This window comes from Cydia fagiglandana, chromosome 6, assembly GCF_963556715.1.
Source record: "Cydia fagiglandana chromosome 6, ilCydFagi1.1, whole genome shotgun sequence".
In the NCBI taxonomy this organism is placed as follows: domain Eukaryota; kingdom Metazoa; phylum Arthropoda; class Insecta; order Lepidoptera; family Tortricidae; genus Cydia; species Cydia fagiglandana.
The window spans coordinates 15,863,236-15,878,614 of NC_085937.1; the positions used below are offsets into that span (position 1 = coordinate 15,863,236).

The following is a 15,379-nucleotide window of genomic DNA, read 5'->3' on the forward strand; positions in this document are numbered from 1 at the left end:
ACATCCTCCAGACTGAGCATAGTCGCGCTACTCCCTCTGCCACGCATACGGTAATTTTACTCCATGTTCGAGTCGAAAGTGTCTTTGTGTGACGTCCGTGTCATTGAACGGACCAATCACGGCACGAGACTTCGCTCACCTCGTCCCGCGCACCCCCGCATTTTTGGCATCATCGGTTGCATGAAATAATTGCTCTAAACTCGGTCTAGAGGATTCCTAGTCTATGTATGTGTTATTCATCACCAAACTTAATATTCTGCGCCAGCTTAATGGCGCCCGAGTAGTTGATGGTGACGGTGGAGCGGCGCATGTAGCTCTTCCAGCTGTCGGAGCCGCACTCGCGGCCGCCGCCCGTCGCCTTCTCGCCGCCGAACGCGCCGCCCACCTCCGCGCCGTTCGTCGGGATGTTCACGTTCACGATGCCGCAGTCAGAGCCTCCAGGGCCGATCCACTAGTAAAATAAACGTTCATTTTTAAGGCAAGAACAGATGAAAAAACTCTCTTCACATAATCTTATGTAAGCAGGTACAGGTGCGTGTTCTAATTCAAAAATAATCCGTTGTAAAGTGTCTGTGTCGTTTCCAAAGGGTTACATTTCATCTGACCTGGTTGGCCTAGCACAGGAGGGGCGCAGCCTCTGATTAATATAGTGAGAAATAGACGGGTAGTTTATCTCGGGCGAAAAACTATCACGCCACTCCTGTGGCCTGATAGATAGGTTGGTTGCAGGCCTGCTGAAGGATAAAACCGCAAGGAATGGCTTGTGGCAAAATTTCGACAGAATTACATGAAGTAATTAAAAAAAAAAGTAAATTGACTAAATTGACCATATAAGTACGTACACAGGTATACGAGTACATACCTTGAAGATATCAGCTAATACGGAAACTGGAGGCAGTATACAATAGGCGCGAAGCGGCAATAGGCGGGCATGGATAAGCGATTGGCCGTGTAGCAGCCCTTCTATTGAATGTTTACAGGCCTTTGGCACTGAGAAATTAAATAAATACCTTGAAAATATCAGCTAAACTCTTGGTGAACAAACTCGAAGACAGCCCTTGTTCAACTTCATTGTTGTACGCGATGCCAGTAGTCAAGTCCGGGATCTCGAGGCAGTAGACGATGGGCGAAGCACTCGGTGTGAGCTAGCGGAGTCATGGGATAGGCGGGTTTTGTCAAATATTGGACTTCTAGCTCAGAAAATACATACCTTGAAAATATCCGCTAAACTCTCGGTGAACAAACTCGAAGACAGCCCTTGTTCAACTTCATTATTGTACGCGATGCCAGTAGTCAGGTCCGGGATCTCGAGGCAGTAGACGATGGGCGAAGCACTCGGTGTGAACTAGCGGAGTCATAGGAAAGGCGGGTTTTCCAAATATTAGACTTTTAGCTCAGAAAATACATACCTTGAAAATATCCGCTAAACTCTCGGTGAACAAACTCGAAGACAGCCCTTGTTCAACTTCATTATTGTACGCGATGCCAGTAGCCAGGTCCGGGATCTCGAGGCAGTAGACGATGGGCGAAGCACTCGGTGTGAACTAGCGGAGTCACGGGATAGGCGGGTTTTGTCAGATATTGGACTTCTAGCTCAGAAAATACATACCTTGAAGATATCCGCTAAGCTTTCGGTGAACAAACTCGAGGACAGCCCTTGTTCAACTTCATTGTTGTACGCGATGCCAGTAGTCAAGTCCGGGATCTCGAGGCAGTAGACGATGGGCGAAGCACTCGGTGTGAACTAGCGGAGTCACGGGATAGGCGGGTTTCGTCAGATATTGGACTTCTAGCTCAGAAAATACATACCTTGAAGATATCCGCTAAGCTTTCGGTGAACAAACTCGAGGACAGCCCTTGTTCAACTTCATTGTTGTACGCGATGCCAGTAGTCAAGTCCGGGATCTCGAGGCAGTAGACGATGGGCGCGAAGCATTCGGTGTGGACGAGCTTGTGGTCGTGGGGCAGGCCTGTGACGATGGTGGGCTCCACGAAGTAGCCTTCACGCTCGATCACCTGCGTACAACACACATATTATATACTTAATACCATCCAATGATTTATAAATTTTTTGTTAGAATGTGTCTTCAATTTAGAGATGCAACGGATAGTTGTTTGGCCGGATACCGGATATTCGGCCTGACCATCGGCGGAATATCCGGTATCCGGCCGCCGAATATTCGGCCAGCGGAACTATACCTACATTTTGGTTTTACAGGTGCGAATTCTGCAGGTTTGGCCTGTTTCCTAGTCAACGTTCGCGCGGACACATTTCTAGGTTCGAAATGAGTGCGCGTGCAAGTCAGTGGAATGTTTAAATTGTTTTAAAATAATAAACAAGTACGATTATGATCAAGATTGTTTATTTAATGCAAGTATTTTACTCAGAATTCAAGCAATGTCACTATCCGGTATCCGGCCGGATAGTAGGTCACTATCCGGTATCAGGCCGGATATTAAAATCATGGCCGGATAGGCCGGATACCGGATAGTAACCGAATATCCGGTGCATCTCTAGTCTTCATAAAGTGAAAGAATCTTGTTTTATAGGTAAATGCACGTACGTGAACAAAAGCTGTAATATTGAATCATTTAAACTTGTTCCACGTGCGTTTATGCGTTTGGCCCGATGAGAGTTTCTGAGAGCAATGTGTCACCGATCATGCTCAGTACTAAACTACACCTTATATCAACGAAGTAAAGTCTAAATCACCTTTCCATCAAACTCCATCTCGTCACCCGCTTAACAATTTCAGCAACAGTCAACAGGCCGCTGGCGTAAGCAGGGGTTCTATAGGGGTTTCTAGCAACAGTCGGTTACTGATCTTGTTCACTACTGAAATGCACCTTATCTCAACTAAATAAAGTCTAATTCACCTTTCCACCAATCGATCTTGCCGCCCGCTTTAACAATTTCAGCAACAGTCAACTGCCCGCTGGCGTAGGCAGGGGTTTTATAGAGGTTTCTAGTAACAGTGGGTGACGATTTTGTTCACTACTAAAATGCACTTTATTTCAACTCAATAAAGTCTAATTCACCTTTCCACCAAACTCAATCTTGCCGCCCGCCTTAACGATTTCAGCAACCGTCTTCTTATAAGCTTCGACGGCCGCCGGCGTGTGTAGGGGTCCGATGAGGGTTTCTGGCAGTAGGGGGTCGCCGATCTTGCTCACTACGCCGGTGAAGGCCTTGGTTAGGCGGGATACGACTTCGCTGTACACCTGGGAGACATAAACAGTGGATTCAGTCACAAACCATTTAAGTTTAAGAGACATTTTGAAACAGTATTTGTTGCACCTAATTTTTTGCGCTCACGTAGGTACCACAATATTAATGGTACGGATTGTAAGAGAACCCTCTGTACAAAGGTGTTTAGGTGTGGTTATGGTTAGGTTTTGTTGCCGCTGTTGATTGGTGCAGGAGCGCGCGAATACCGCGGCTGTACAAAGTCTAGGTCGTTGACGGCGACGTTGCCAGCTCACATCGGCCCGCGGTTCCGGCGCACGCGAACAGGTTAGGTAGTCGAGGTTAGCGACGTTGCCAGCTCATCATCTTATAATAAAAGGTCAACGGCGACGTTGCCAGCTCACCTTCTTGTGCAGCAGCAGCCTGCGGGTGGTGGTGCAGCGTTGGCCCGCGGTGCCGGCGCACGCGAACAGCGCGGCTTGCAGGAGCAGGTCGAGGTTGGCGACGTTGCCAGCTCATCATCTTATAATAAAAGGTCAACGGCGACGTTGCCAGCTCACCTTCTTGTGCAGCAGCAGCCTGCGGGTGGTGGTGCAGCGTTGGCCCGCGGTGCCGGCGCACGCGAACAGCGCGGCTTGCAGGAGCAGGTCGAGGTTGGCGTCCTCGTTGACGATGATGGCGTTGTTGCCGCCCAGCTCGAGCAGGTGGCGCCCGAAGCGCTTCTGCACTTCTACTCCGACCTTAAAAAAATACGTGAACACTTTTTTGAGAATGTGGTTATGCAAGGTAGCGTTTCGTCCAAGCTAGACATGAAGCTAATTTTACGGTTAAAGTCACGTATTTTTTGTCACTCGTGCGACATGTTTCGGAGAGCCTAGATTTCCATTTTCAAGCACCGACAGTAAATGAGTCGGTCACGAAAGCCGCGCGCTGTGTCTCGCGAATGGCTAAAATATATGTAGGTATTCATACCATCAGTCAGCTCTAAGATACTTTTGCAGGTTTACTCTAGCTAGACAATAGCTTCCTCGGTTTTCACCAGCTCCGATGCCCTTCACCCACATCTCACGGCGAAAAACTTTTTTCTCACCTTCTTGGTGTCAGATTACTCGCTTATAAAAATTGACAAGGGTTACCAAGAATTACCTGTTGTCCAACGGCAGTGCTGCCAGTGAAGGAGACCAGCTTCATCCTCGGGTCCTTGACCAGCTGTTGCCCCACATCTTTACCGCCAACGCACAGCGAGGCGACGGCGCCAGGGATGTTGTTCTTGACCAGAACGCCCTCCACGATCTTGGTGACGGCGACCGCGATCAAAGGAGTCGTGTCTGAGGGCTTCCATACGCTTGTGTCGCCGCAAACCTGTGAAAATATTGGATTGGTTTGAATGTTTTAAGGTAGGAAAAGTTCTACTGTGTGTGGGACCGGAGGTGATAAAAATAGTCAAAGCGAAACTAAGATAAATCTAAGAGACTAAGTGAGTGTTTTCATTGGTATGACAAAGAAAGCTATCGTCATTTTATTTACTGATATTGAGAAATAAAAACTTGATGTACCTACGGATATAAAAAAATCGGTATAATCACGACAAGTATATACCTGGTCTACCAAATACACTATATGAACTATAGTATGGGCAAAGAAAAGATAACAAGCTGTTGCTCCCTGCTGTGACTGATACGGGCTGCTCTTCAAGGGCATTTTAAGTGGGTAGGTAAAGTTAGTACCTAATAGGTAGTGAATTTAAGATTAAATAGCGATAATTGATAACGATAACTATATTATTATTCAAATTATACCGGCCTTAAATGATAAAACTACTTTAGATAAATTCTCTAAAATTTTATAGTAACCTACATTTGAGTCTACTTATATGTAAGTTTGTAGAGATCCTTGATATGCCGTCGTCTCGTAGGTGAAACTTATTTCGTAAGAGTGTTATTATTGTATTGTTTGACTTCTCTGTAACATGATGCCAATACAGAGTTCCGAAAGGAGGGTGGTCCATGTTAGTAAGTATATCACAAGAGAACACACCGTGATAGGACTGATAGGTGCAATACATACCATAGCAATGGCGCTGTTCCAACCAAACACGGCTACAGGGAAGTTGAAGGCGGTGATAATGCCAATAGCTCCCAGCGGGTTCCATTTCTCGATGAGCACGTGACCAGGACGTTCTGAAGGCAGGATGGTGCCGGGCAAAGAGCGGGACAGGCCCAAAGCCAGGTCGCATACGTGGATGTACTCCACTACTTCGCCGATGGCCTCAGGTAGGATTTTACCTGGAAAAACGGTACAAAGTTAGGTACTGTAACCGGCATAACATGGAGGACAGGAGACAAGCCTTGTCAAAGGTTTTTGAGCGTGATTTTAGGTGGGTATGTGGTACTGAAAGCAAAAATGGTGTTGTCCATTGTCGCATGAAATTCAAGTAAATTAAAATTGGACTTAAACCCATAACACCCAAAATTAATTCCCATACAATTATGGACATTTAAAAGTAAAAATCTCAGGTGATATGAGCTGCCACAGCGGCCACAGCGTCTATCTTCACGCGTATCCTCTCTGTTTTATACTTTCTTATTGGCTTTTAACCTATCTTGGGCATCGAACGTAAAAATGCTAAACAAACGGAAGCGCCAGGAGCTCCGCTCACTCGCGTCAGGTCTCCTGCGCTGCTGCGGCATATGACTCATGGACTGGCCGCCTGGACCTCGGCTATGACCGTGCCGCTTAAATTTCACGCCTTCTTCTTCTTATAAATTAATTTGCCAGAGTATAGTTTACACTTACCCATTTCAAGTGACACCAGCTGCCCCAATGGCTGCAGTTTTTCCCTCAACGCGTCTCCGATCTGCCGGACCACTTCCCCTCGCGCCGGCGCCGGGAGCTCCGCCCATTCGCGCCAGGCCTCCTGCGCTGCCGCGGCACAGGACTCGTAGTCAGTTGGGCTGGCCGCCTGGACTTCGGCTATGACCTTGCCGTTGGCTGGGCTGAAGGATTGGATTACCTGCGGATTTATACATATTGTTTACTAGAGATTAATTAGAAGGATTTCTTACTGGTCTACTAATAACTTAGCGCTGGTTGCCTAATGGTAAGGTGTGGAGCTTCCAAACCGGAGGTGGCTCGACCGTCTACGGATACGATTGGCCACATTTTGTGTGTGTGTGTGTGTGTTGTATATGAGACAGCGTAGTAATGACAGCCTCTCAAGTCCCTTTCAATCGACTGGGATAAAATCCTAATGACGTTAATTTAATTGACAACGCAATCCGGCATAAACCTGCTGGGTTACTTTAGGATGCAATCAAGAAAGCGCTAAATCGTCAGCACTTATAAAAACTTCATAGGAGACCTTAGTTTTCCCCAATTTATGCCCCACTGCATTTCATTGAGAAGAATCAATTTCTGATCCGGCCCGAAGGACCATTTTTTTAAATATTAATTAATGCAAGTAATTTATGTAAGTATAATGATTAAATATTTATACGAAGTAGTGCAGATATGTTTACTAAGGTTAAATGCTATAAAATACACAAAGATAACAGTATGGGCAGACGTCCTTATCAGCAGAAGCTAACGGACTAGAACAATAGGTTTTCTTTTAATCATGTTTGTTAACGTGTGCTATCTAATTTGTAATTTTAGCCGTTACATAATTGTTTACCGTTGAAATTCTAGAACAAATTAAATACTAAATTTATTTTAGGATTGTAGATATCTAATTATCTACGCTTCTATTAAGGCGCTAAGTAAAATCGTGGACACTAGTTAATGCAAGAAAGAATATTATTGAGTGTTTTTATAGTTTTAATTTGGGACTGACACGAGATATTAGTACTTTTGACTAAGATTTTTTATTTGAGTAAGACACGCCATCTAAGACCATGGCCTGCATGGGCTGTATGACCATTAAGGTACTTACTTACCGCGGTAAAACATCTAATAATGTAAAAATCACTGTAAATCGGTGGACCCTATGCCTTTTGTAGTAAGGTCCACTGATGTACAGGTAGGAGTGTTGCTATTTGTACCTCTCATCATCATCATCAGTCGTTCCCTCAATGCTGAGGATCGTGACATCATGTCCTAATGTTGCTCCTCTAAATTAATTTATAATTTGTACCTCTAAAGTAAAAATAATGTATAGATACTATATATATTATTTTCATGAATTTAAGAAGAAATACTTTTATTATTCAATAAAAATGTAATAAAATACTAACTTGCCCATTGGCCTGCCATTTCCCGTTGAACACACCCACATTTTTCTTCTCCAAGCCCAAATCCTTCAAGAAGGAATACTTAGGGTCCTCAATAAGGTAACTAGCGTTTCGAGCCATCGGTGCTGAGATAACACGAAGAGAGAGCACTCCACGGCACAAGATACGACTCATCAGTGCTGCTTCCACACGCGCCCGTATCAAAATACTTGTTTACGACCATTATAATGATAGCTGGCATTATCTTATTTGTGAACAATTATAAATGAACGTCTTATCGGTACGATAAGCCGTTGCTGGGTCAAAAGTGCCATTGATTATTAATGATGATATGTCGTAATGAAATTTCCTGACAAGTATTTCGAATTTCTTGCCAATTAAAAGTTATATGACAATTTCCATACAATGTCACTCATTGTAATTCCTCTTAATTTTACCACCTGAAAATTTGCGTCTGTCGTATGCTGTCATATTTTGATATCAACAACTAAGATGGATTCTTAACTTCCGAAAACAGAAAAGTCGTTATGATAACGTGTTATACCTGTTATGGAACAATGAAGTTTATCTTGTACTTATGAAAATGAACTCTATGACTAACCAAATAAGACTGACATTAGTCATGTATGATCTTACAAAAATAATCACATCATTGTCATGATCTCATCTCATCAGCAATACCTAGTTTAAAAACTATTACACTGAAGTTAGTGATGAATCTCAAACATATTGCATGAATTCAATTCACTTCAATATCTTTTTTTGCATGAAATTGAACTTTATACCTAATCACATAATGATGACATTAGACATGCATAGTCATTCATAGTATTCATACAACATGACCACTGATCAGGAACAATTGAAAACTATTCAGACATGAGAGGGAATAAAACTAGTCATATCATAAAACTCAAATACCTACATATATTTAATAAATATTAAAACTAATTTGTATATAAATATCACATGATTGAACATCCCCATTCCCCAGGAGTCTCTCCTAGCGTTCCTTCTCTATATTCCTTAGCTTTATGGTCCAGGTATGTGTTCTCCTGTCTCTTCTGCATCCACTCGGGGAGTGGTTTATCCCAGTCGGCAGGAGGGCCCTCTCGCTTCTTCCAGATATCATTTCTGTAGTGGGCTTTTAGTCTTTCCATGCGACGTGCCTTTTCACTCTCTATGAGTGCTGTCTGTAAAAATATATGGCTGATACAATTGAACTGTAAATTCAATATTTATCATATTTAAAATGAAGTTCACAAATCAAAAGTGGCCAAGACAAATGAAATTAGAGAATAAAGGTACAGAGGTACCATTTAGTTTACTTTAAAAACGTCTTGAGAAGGTACTATAAAAAACTAGTTTTTTAGGGTTATAATTAGAGGGCGGAGTACCGGTGGCAAATTTCACACTAAATGTATGGAGTCGCCTAAGTATTCTTATGATTAAATAAATAACGAATAAATGATTAATTTTGCATAATAATTTTTAGGAACTTACAGAAATTATTTTACGAGCATACAAATGTAATATGTTGTTAATATCTATAATACATAATAATATGTTTTCTTATCAAAACATTATCATTAGGTACTAAATACTAGACTAAGAAGTTATACCTGCCAAACAATATATTATTTTCAAGACCATTTAATTACAATTGAGGACTGGAAAAGAAATTGAAAAATAACCCAAAACATTTACGACATAACATTTAGGTGTTCCTGAAATCGATTTATGAAAATAAATGTTAAGTACTTACTTCCAATTTACGAGTAGGTACCATACTAAGTACATTAGGTAAATGAATAATTTTATTATTCAAGCCTAAAATAATAATTATAAAAACGACTCCATACCTTTTGTGTGAAATTTGCCACCGGTACTCCGCCCTCTAGTTATAATCGCCCAAATCTAAAAAAAAAACCGAATATTTTCCAGTTTTTTTGACAAAGTTGCAATTGGTGCTTGACATTATGAACTTGGATTATTCATTGGGCCAACATCATAAACAAGTCTGCAAACAATCAGAACCACTGGCGCAAACATTAAAAAACTACTGGATTATGAATAGTTCAAATTTTTTTTATTTCCATTAGAATATTTGAATTTCAAAAAGTCTTACTACTACTACAGATTTTTTTAAGCTAAACAAGATAGGAAATAATAACTCACAGCTGCCTTCTCATCCCTGTCAGATTCCCACTTGCAGCAGTTATCATAGTCCTTCTTCCACTGGTTGCAGTTGAGGGTCTCACCGAAAATGAAGTACTGGTGGAAACGGCCACGGAAGCTCGTACACTCTTTGTATTCATCCTTGTAGATCTCACAGTCTCTTATCTATGGACAAATAATAGAGTAAACAAATATCTGTAAAGATGTATGCCGAAAAAAATGTTTAACCCATGGAGCGCCCCAGAATTACCGTAGTATGGAACTCCTATACTAAGTTACCAGCACACGTGTCTGTGTAGGGCGCTCCACACGGGTTAAGGAATGTTACCGACATAGTGTAACTGTAAGGCATAGACTAGGAATCCTCTAGACCGAGTTTAGAACAATTATTTCATGCAACCGATGATGCCAAAAATTCGGGGGTGCGCGGGACGAGGTGAGCGAAGTCCCGTGCCGTGATTGGCCCGTTCAAAGACGGATGTCACACAAAGACACTTTCAACTCGAACATGGAGTAAAATTACCGTATGCGTGGCAGAGGGGGTAGCGCGACTGCTCAGTCTAGAGGATTCCTAGTCTATGCTGTAAGGAATGTTACCTATATTATAGGTAAGGAATGTTACCTATATTATAGGTAATATTCCTATAATACAAGAATAAATACATACAAACCACTTATCTGTATCAAGATCTACTTGGCTCTTGGTCGTTTCTTCGTTAGCTGTTTCACTACTTGTTGGCGACATACTCTGGACCAATTAATTACAATTTTATAAAGTTCACGATGTTTTATGGAGACCGAGGAAACATAACCTGTAAACATTTTATTACATAATATTTCTACTAATTTTTAAGATAATGATACGAATTATTTATACGACCGACATAAGAATTACATGTTGCATCGAATCATTTATTTACCTTATTCAGTTTCTTTCATGAATTACAGCAATTTCCATACAATTTCATGATGTTTAAAATTTGACAACTAGCACTAGCGGCGCTATGTCAAACGAATAATTTATTTTAGTATAATTTAGTACTAAAAATCAGTTTAGCCAACATTGACGCTGTGATGAAATCGTGTATAGTAGTTAATATTAAACGTATAACGAAACGTAAAAGCTATTTAAGTTATGTAGAAAAACATAGATAATTTTAAGTGACCTTCATATTGTTTTGACAGTAAGATGAGACGTCAAAAAAAAACAGTCGTAAATAACAAACGGCACACGTACGTACTTTGTTCCTTTGATAAAGCGAAAACGATAATTTATTTAAATAATTGTAAATGGTGTCAAATTAAAGATCCATTGTCTTTATCCTCAGAACAAAAGTGATACTTTTAGTGTTTAAAACTATACATTTTAGGTCGTAACCTGTGATTTATACTTTTGTAAAGTTGTTTTTGAAGATGTCTTTAAATAAGCTTGTCGGAGGCGACTGCGGAGGCAATAACTCACTTGTTCAGTTGTCTAACATCGTCAGTCGGGATGCGGCTATCTCTCAACCGCTGTCTCAATCAGACAGGTTTGTCAACGAATTCATGGCCCAAAACTCCCAAGTACCACAAACTTTTAATATGAATGCTTTGCTTAATAATATTCCTGAGGTGGAAAAAATTGGAGCCCAGCAATCCAAGCCCACAATAAGTCCCGGACTTGTTGGGAATAGGCCACAAATAACTCCATGGATGGCAGGGCCTTCATCCTCTTTCATTCCCCCACAACACATGCTAAGACCATTTTATATGCCACAACAACCTATGTTGCAGCAACAACAGAAATCAAATGTTCAAATTGAATATGTGACAGAATCTGATCTTCAGAAATCTGAGGACACTAATGTTAAAGCAAAAGCTCAGGAGTATGTGGATACTGTTAAGAATGACGATGAATTGGCTTATAATCAATTCATGTCATTTATGAAGAGGATAAGTTCAGGGGAGCTTAACTTGGGAGCATCAACAGAGAGTAGTCACAAGAGCAGAGATGAAATAATTGATGAAATGGCAGAAAAGTACAAAGATGAATGGGCCAAGCTGAGTGATGGACTTAACTCAGACTACTGGAGTTCAGAAGCTGCAAATGGTATTGCAGAGGACTATGCATTTACTGAAGGAAATGTTATGCTGGAAAATAAGAATCCTCTTGAATTAGGCAAGGAAAAGTTGAAAATGGGTGATGTTCCCGGGGCCGTATTATGCTTTGAAGCAGCTTGCCAGCAACAGCCTGATTCAGCAGAAGCATGGTTTATGTTGGGAACAACACAGGCTGAAAATGAACAAGATCCCTTAGCCATTACAGCACTGAAGAAATCCCTACAGATTGATCCTAGACAATTGGAAGCATACATCACACTTGCAGCTGCTTACACTAATGAAAACATGCCTAAATATGCATTCATGTCTCTAATTGACTGGCTAAAAGCAAGTCCCAAATACAGTGATTTGTTACCTCAGGATATTGATCCTAAGAGCTTAGATTTGAAAGGGCTAGAAGCTCATGTAAAGTCATTGTATCTCAGAGCTGCCCAAATGAATCCCTCTCAAATTGATCCTGATGTTCAAAATGCTCTAGGAGTGGTGTTTAATATTAGTCAGGAATATGACAAGGCTGTGGACTGCTTTAAGGCAGCTCTAATGGTTGCTAATACAGACTCAAAGCTGTGGAATAGACTTGGGGCAACATTAGCAAATAGTGAAAGATCTGAGGAGGCTGTTGATGCTTATCATGAAGCCTTGAACTTGGAGCCAGGGTTTATCAGGGCAAGATACAATGTTGGCATTACTTGCATGAATTTAGGTGCTCACAAGCAGGCAGCAGAGCATTTCCTAGTAGCATTGAACCAGCAATATAAAGCTAAGAATATGTTCCCTGAGTCCACATCTGGAGATGTCAGTTCATCAACAATTTGGACAACACTGAGAATGGTGTGCTCATTTATGGGAGAACATGAAGTGGCCAAATTTGTAGATGAGAGAAATTTAAGTGAACTGAATAAATTCTTTGAAATTGAATAATATTATTGCATAATAACTTTTAAGTCAGCTGCTTAAATCACAACACTATCAGAAACTGGGTTACTGTTTACTGATACTGATATCCTTTACAGTTTTACACTATTGAATTACTGATAAGAAAATGATAAGACAAGATGTAACATGCTTAATTCATATTTGCGGACGTTATAAAATTATATATTATAATTTTGGTGTTTATGGGGCAAAGGTTTTTTATATTGAAGGAAAAAGGTTATTGTTTAAATAAATATTGTTTTCATATTTATTTTTGTTGTAAATAATTGTGATTGGTCAAATTAAATTATTTTTTATACTGTTTAGTGGTTTGTTTTGCTCAGCTGGGCAACACCATACATATCATATAAAAAACTTGTTAATGTCAGCTCTTGGCATGTAAGAAACTGCATTTCTCATCTGACAGTGGGCATCCCTGTGGGTGATGGTTGTAAAACCAACATGGCCGAAACTGTATCCTGATATTTCCAGACTTAGCTTTATTCTTCTTGTACTGACTATCCTTTTTTACTTCTTCAACTGTTTTAGGATACCTCAACTGAGCTTTGCCACTTTGGACCTTGAATATGTGGTGATTGTTCTTCAACAGTGTTTGTAAACCACCACACTCTGATTTTAAAGCTTTCAGTTGATCATGTGGTATCAGCTGTACTAGCTCATTAATGTCAGCAACTTTACCAGGGTTCCAGATATTTGATACATCACAACCTTTAAGTAAATAGTTGGTTATATGAGTCACAATTGAATGTACCAAGTTTTTGTCTACTTGAGTGCAATTTTTGACCTTTTCCACTGGATCTCTAGGCTTAAAATCATTTATCCATACATTTTCATTTCTGTTCACTTGTTTCTTATCAATAAGATTTTGTATCTGGTTACATTGATCTTCAAAAGCTTTCTCTTCATATGTCCGACCTCTGCCTAAAAGACATATTCTTTTGGTGCTGGGTATTTTCAACCTGTCAACATCTGTTTTAAAACCGATGTCTTCACACAATTGCTTAATGTATTCCAAATACTCTGTGTATTGGCTTTTAGATGAATTTTGCCTTTGGTATTTAGTACCATCAAAGTTATATGCACAACATGGGAGTAAGAAAAAATTGCATTTATATGAGCTTCTTGCTGAAATCACTGGGATCCATGGGGTCAGCTCATCTGAATGATTGCCTATTATCCAATCAGTGTCAGGAAATAGATGTGTATCAGATGGTGTAATGGTCTTTTCCTGAAAATTCAAGATATGGTTTTTGAATAGCAATTTAAATAAATGTTTGGAATTATTTCTCTTGAAAGATGTTAAAACTGCCAAATGAAAAAATCTATGTAATAAAAAACCACTTACTTCTAATTTTACATCAACACCAAACATGTCCCAAATTTGTCTCTTTCTAACATCAATACCAACTCCAGGATGTCCTTCCTTTGACAAGATATACACCAGTAAGCCATTGCCACAACCCAAGTCCACAAAGCTTTGAAGAATGTCAGAGCCTTGCTGTGCTCTTTCCTCTTCCCAGAGTAAAAGCAAGTAACTGGCTATTGCAACATCTTCATAAACAAATTTACTAGGATCTGTACATTCAGGCCATATCTTAAAAACAAAAACTTAATTTAACTTACTTCCGAACAAAGAAAATGTAAATTATTTCACATATAAAAATCCAATATTACCTTAACCATTTCTTTCCCATACTTCATCTTTAGCTCATTATACCTTCTGTAGTATTTATCAATGGAAACTAAGGCCAGAGATTGACTACAAAATTGTGAATTAGGTTTTGTATTCACACACTCTCGTCCCCATTTGACAAATTGCGGTATCACTGTATTTAAAAGCCACTGAAATGACTTGGAGCTTGAATCTAAAATGATAAGTGTAAGGAAAATTTTTATTAATATAATATAGTTACAATACTACACAAATAATTATTGCTAACCTATACTGTTGTTCATAATACAGGAGTAATAAATTTACTGTTACTCACCACAATTAGCCTTCAGAAGAATCATGTTGCTATTCAATTGCAAAGAATAAGAATAATTTGGGCATACATTCTGATTTGCATTTTCTGGCGTGACATCATAAAAAGTAACAAGATTTCTGTCTTTTTGTAGACAAGTTAGTTGAACTGCGTGGCTATCACTATAATTTTTAGGGAGCAACTCTGAGAGTATGATCTCAATAGCATCATCAGAATCTGATATATCACACCGCTGAAGTTGTAAATTCGATAGTAAATAGTCTAAATATCTATTCTCATTATCTATTTTGTCTACTTTTCCACATTGATCAGGTAAACACCAATTTAAAATGTCTGAAGTTATTGGTTTGCAATTGCATTTGTGTAACACCATGCTGCCCCATACTCTTTTATTTACTACATGAGATTTTGTAATCAGGATATTGACAGACTGCCAAAACGCACTTGTAGTGATAGTTGTTGGAATTTCTTTTAACATATTCCTTTTCCTTTAGGATTGTTTTGTAGGTATATAAACAGTTAAAATCAGAAAATCGGCTTCACGTGTATTCAAGGCCCCTACCTTTATTGTTCTATTTGACGGCGCAGCAACTAGTATCATTTCTCTCTCCTCGCTCTTTTAAAATGCCATTTGTCAAAAAAGGACAACTATACTGTTGACAAGATGGACTTCAAATCCAAGTGGCCCCTTTTTAGGCGACCCGGGTTGTGTATGTGTGCGTAAAAGCGTATATGTGTGCTCTTTTAGGGATGTGAAAAGTCGA

At 40.0% G+C, this 15,379-nt stretch overlaps 4 protein-coding genes across 6 annotated transcripts in view; 1 reads left to right on the plus strand and 3 right to left on the minus strand.

Moving 5' to 3' along the window:
* LOC134665352 (synaptic plasticity regulator PANTS) overlaps positions 1-10,601 on the minus strand; it is a 39,915-nt gene extending 29,314 nt beyond the window's left edge. The window contains exons 1-4 of one of the 2 annotated variants that reach the window (XM_063522283.1): positions 10,515-10,601; positions 10,262-10,406; positions 9,595-9,759; positions 8,338-8,609 (exon numbers count right to left, since the gene is read on the minus strand). In XM_063522283.1, the coding sequence (XP_063378353.1) occupies positions 8,382-8,609; positions 9,595-9,759; positions 10,262-10,339 (471 nt within the window). In that variant the 5' untranslated portion in view covers positions 10,340-10,406; positions 10,515-10,601 and the 3' untranslated portion in view covers positions 8,338-8,381. Of the gene's footprint in view, positions 1-8,323; positions 8,610-9,594; positions 9,760-10,261; positions 10,407-10,514 lie in introns of those variants that run through there. The other variant, XM_063522281.1, reaches the window with a different exon arrangement.
* Positions 214-7,630, minus strand: LOC134665349 (putative aldehyde dehydrogenase family 7 member A1 homolog). The gene is made up of 8 exons (XM_063522276.1): positions 7,420-7,630; positions 5,984-6,200; positions 5,255-5,472; positions 4,334-4,549; positions 3,748-3,927; positions 3,040-3,222; positions 1,810-2,016; positions 214-451 (listed from the first exon to the last, which is right to left on the minus strand). The coding sequence occupies exons 1-8, from the start codon at positions 7,588-7,590 to the stop codon at positions 233-235; spliced, it is 1,611 nt and encodes a 536-aa protein (XP_063378346.1). The 5' UTR covers positions 7,591-7,630; the 3' UTR covers positions 214-232.
* Positions 10,602-10,805: 204 nt separating the features above from the next.
* Positions 10,806-12,931, plus strand: LOC134665411 (peroxisomal targeting signal 1 receptor). Its single transcript, XM_063522365.1, has one exon. The coding sequence runs from the start codon at positions 11,008-11,010 to the stop codon at positions 12,613-12,615; it is 1,608 nt and encodes a 535-aa protein (XP_063378435.1). The 5' UTR covers positions 10,806-11,007; the 3' UTR covers positions 12,616-12,931.
* On the minus strand, positions 12,886-15,168 carry LOC134665409 (probable tRNA (uracil-O(2)-)-methyltransferase). Of its 2 annotated transcripts, none has more exons than XM_063522361.1 (4): positions 14,619-15,168; positions 14,305-14,495; positions 13,976-14,224; positions 12,886-13,858 (listed from the first exon to the last, which is right to left on the minus strand). In XM_063522361.1, exons 1-4 carry the CDS (start codon positions 15,091-15,093, stop codon positions 12,995-12,997), a joined length of 1,779 nt encoding a protein of 592 aa, XP_063378431.1. In that variant the 5' UTR covers positions 15,094-15,168; the 3' UTR covers positions 12,886-12,994. The 2 variants fall into 2 exon arrangements, with proteins under 2 accessions (XP_063378431.1, XP_063378432.1); XM_063522362.1 differs by having other exon boundaries at positions 15,060-15,164.
* Between the last annotated feature and the right edge of the window lie 211 nt (positions 15,169-15,379).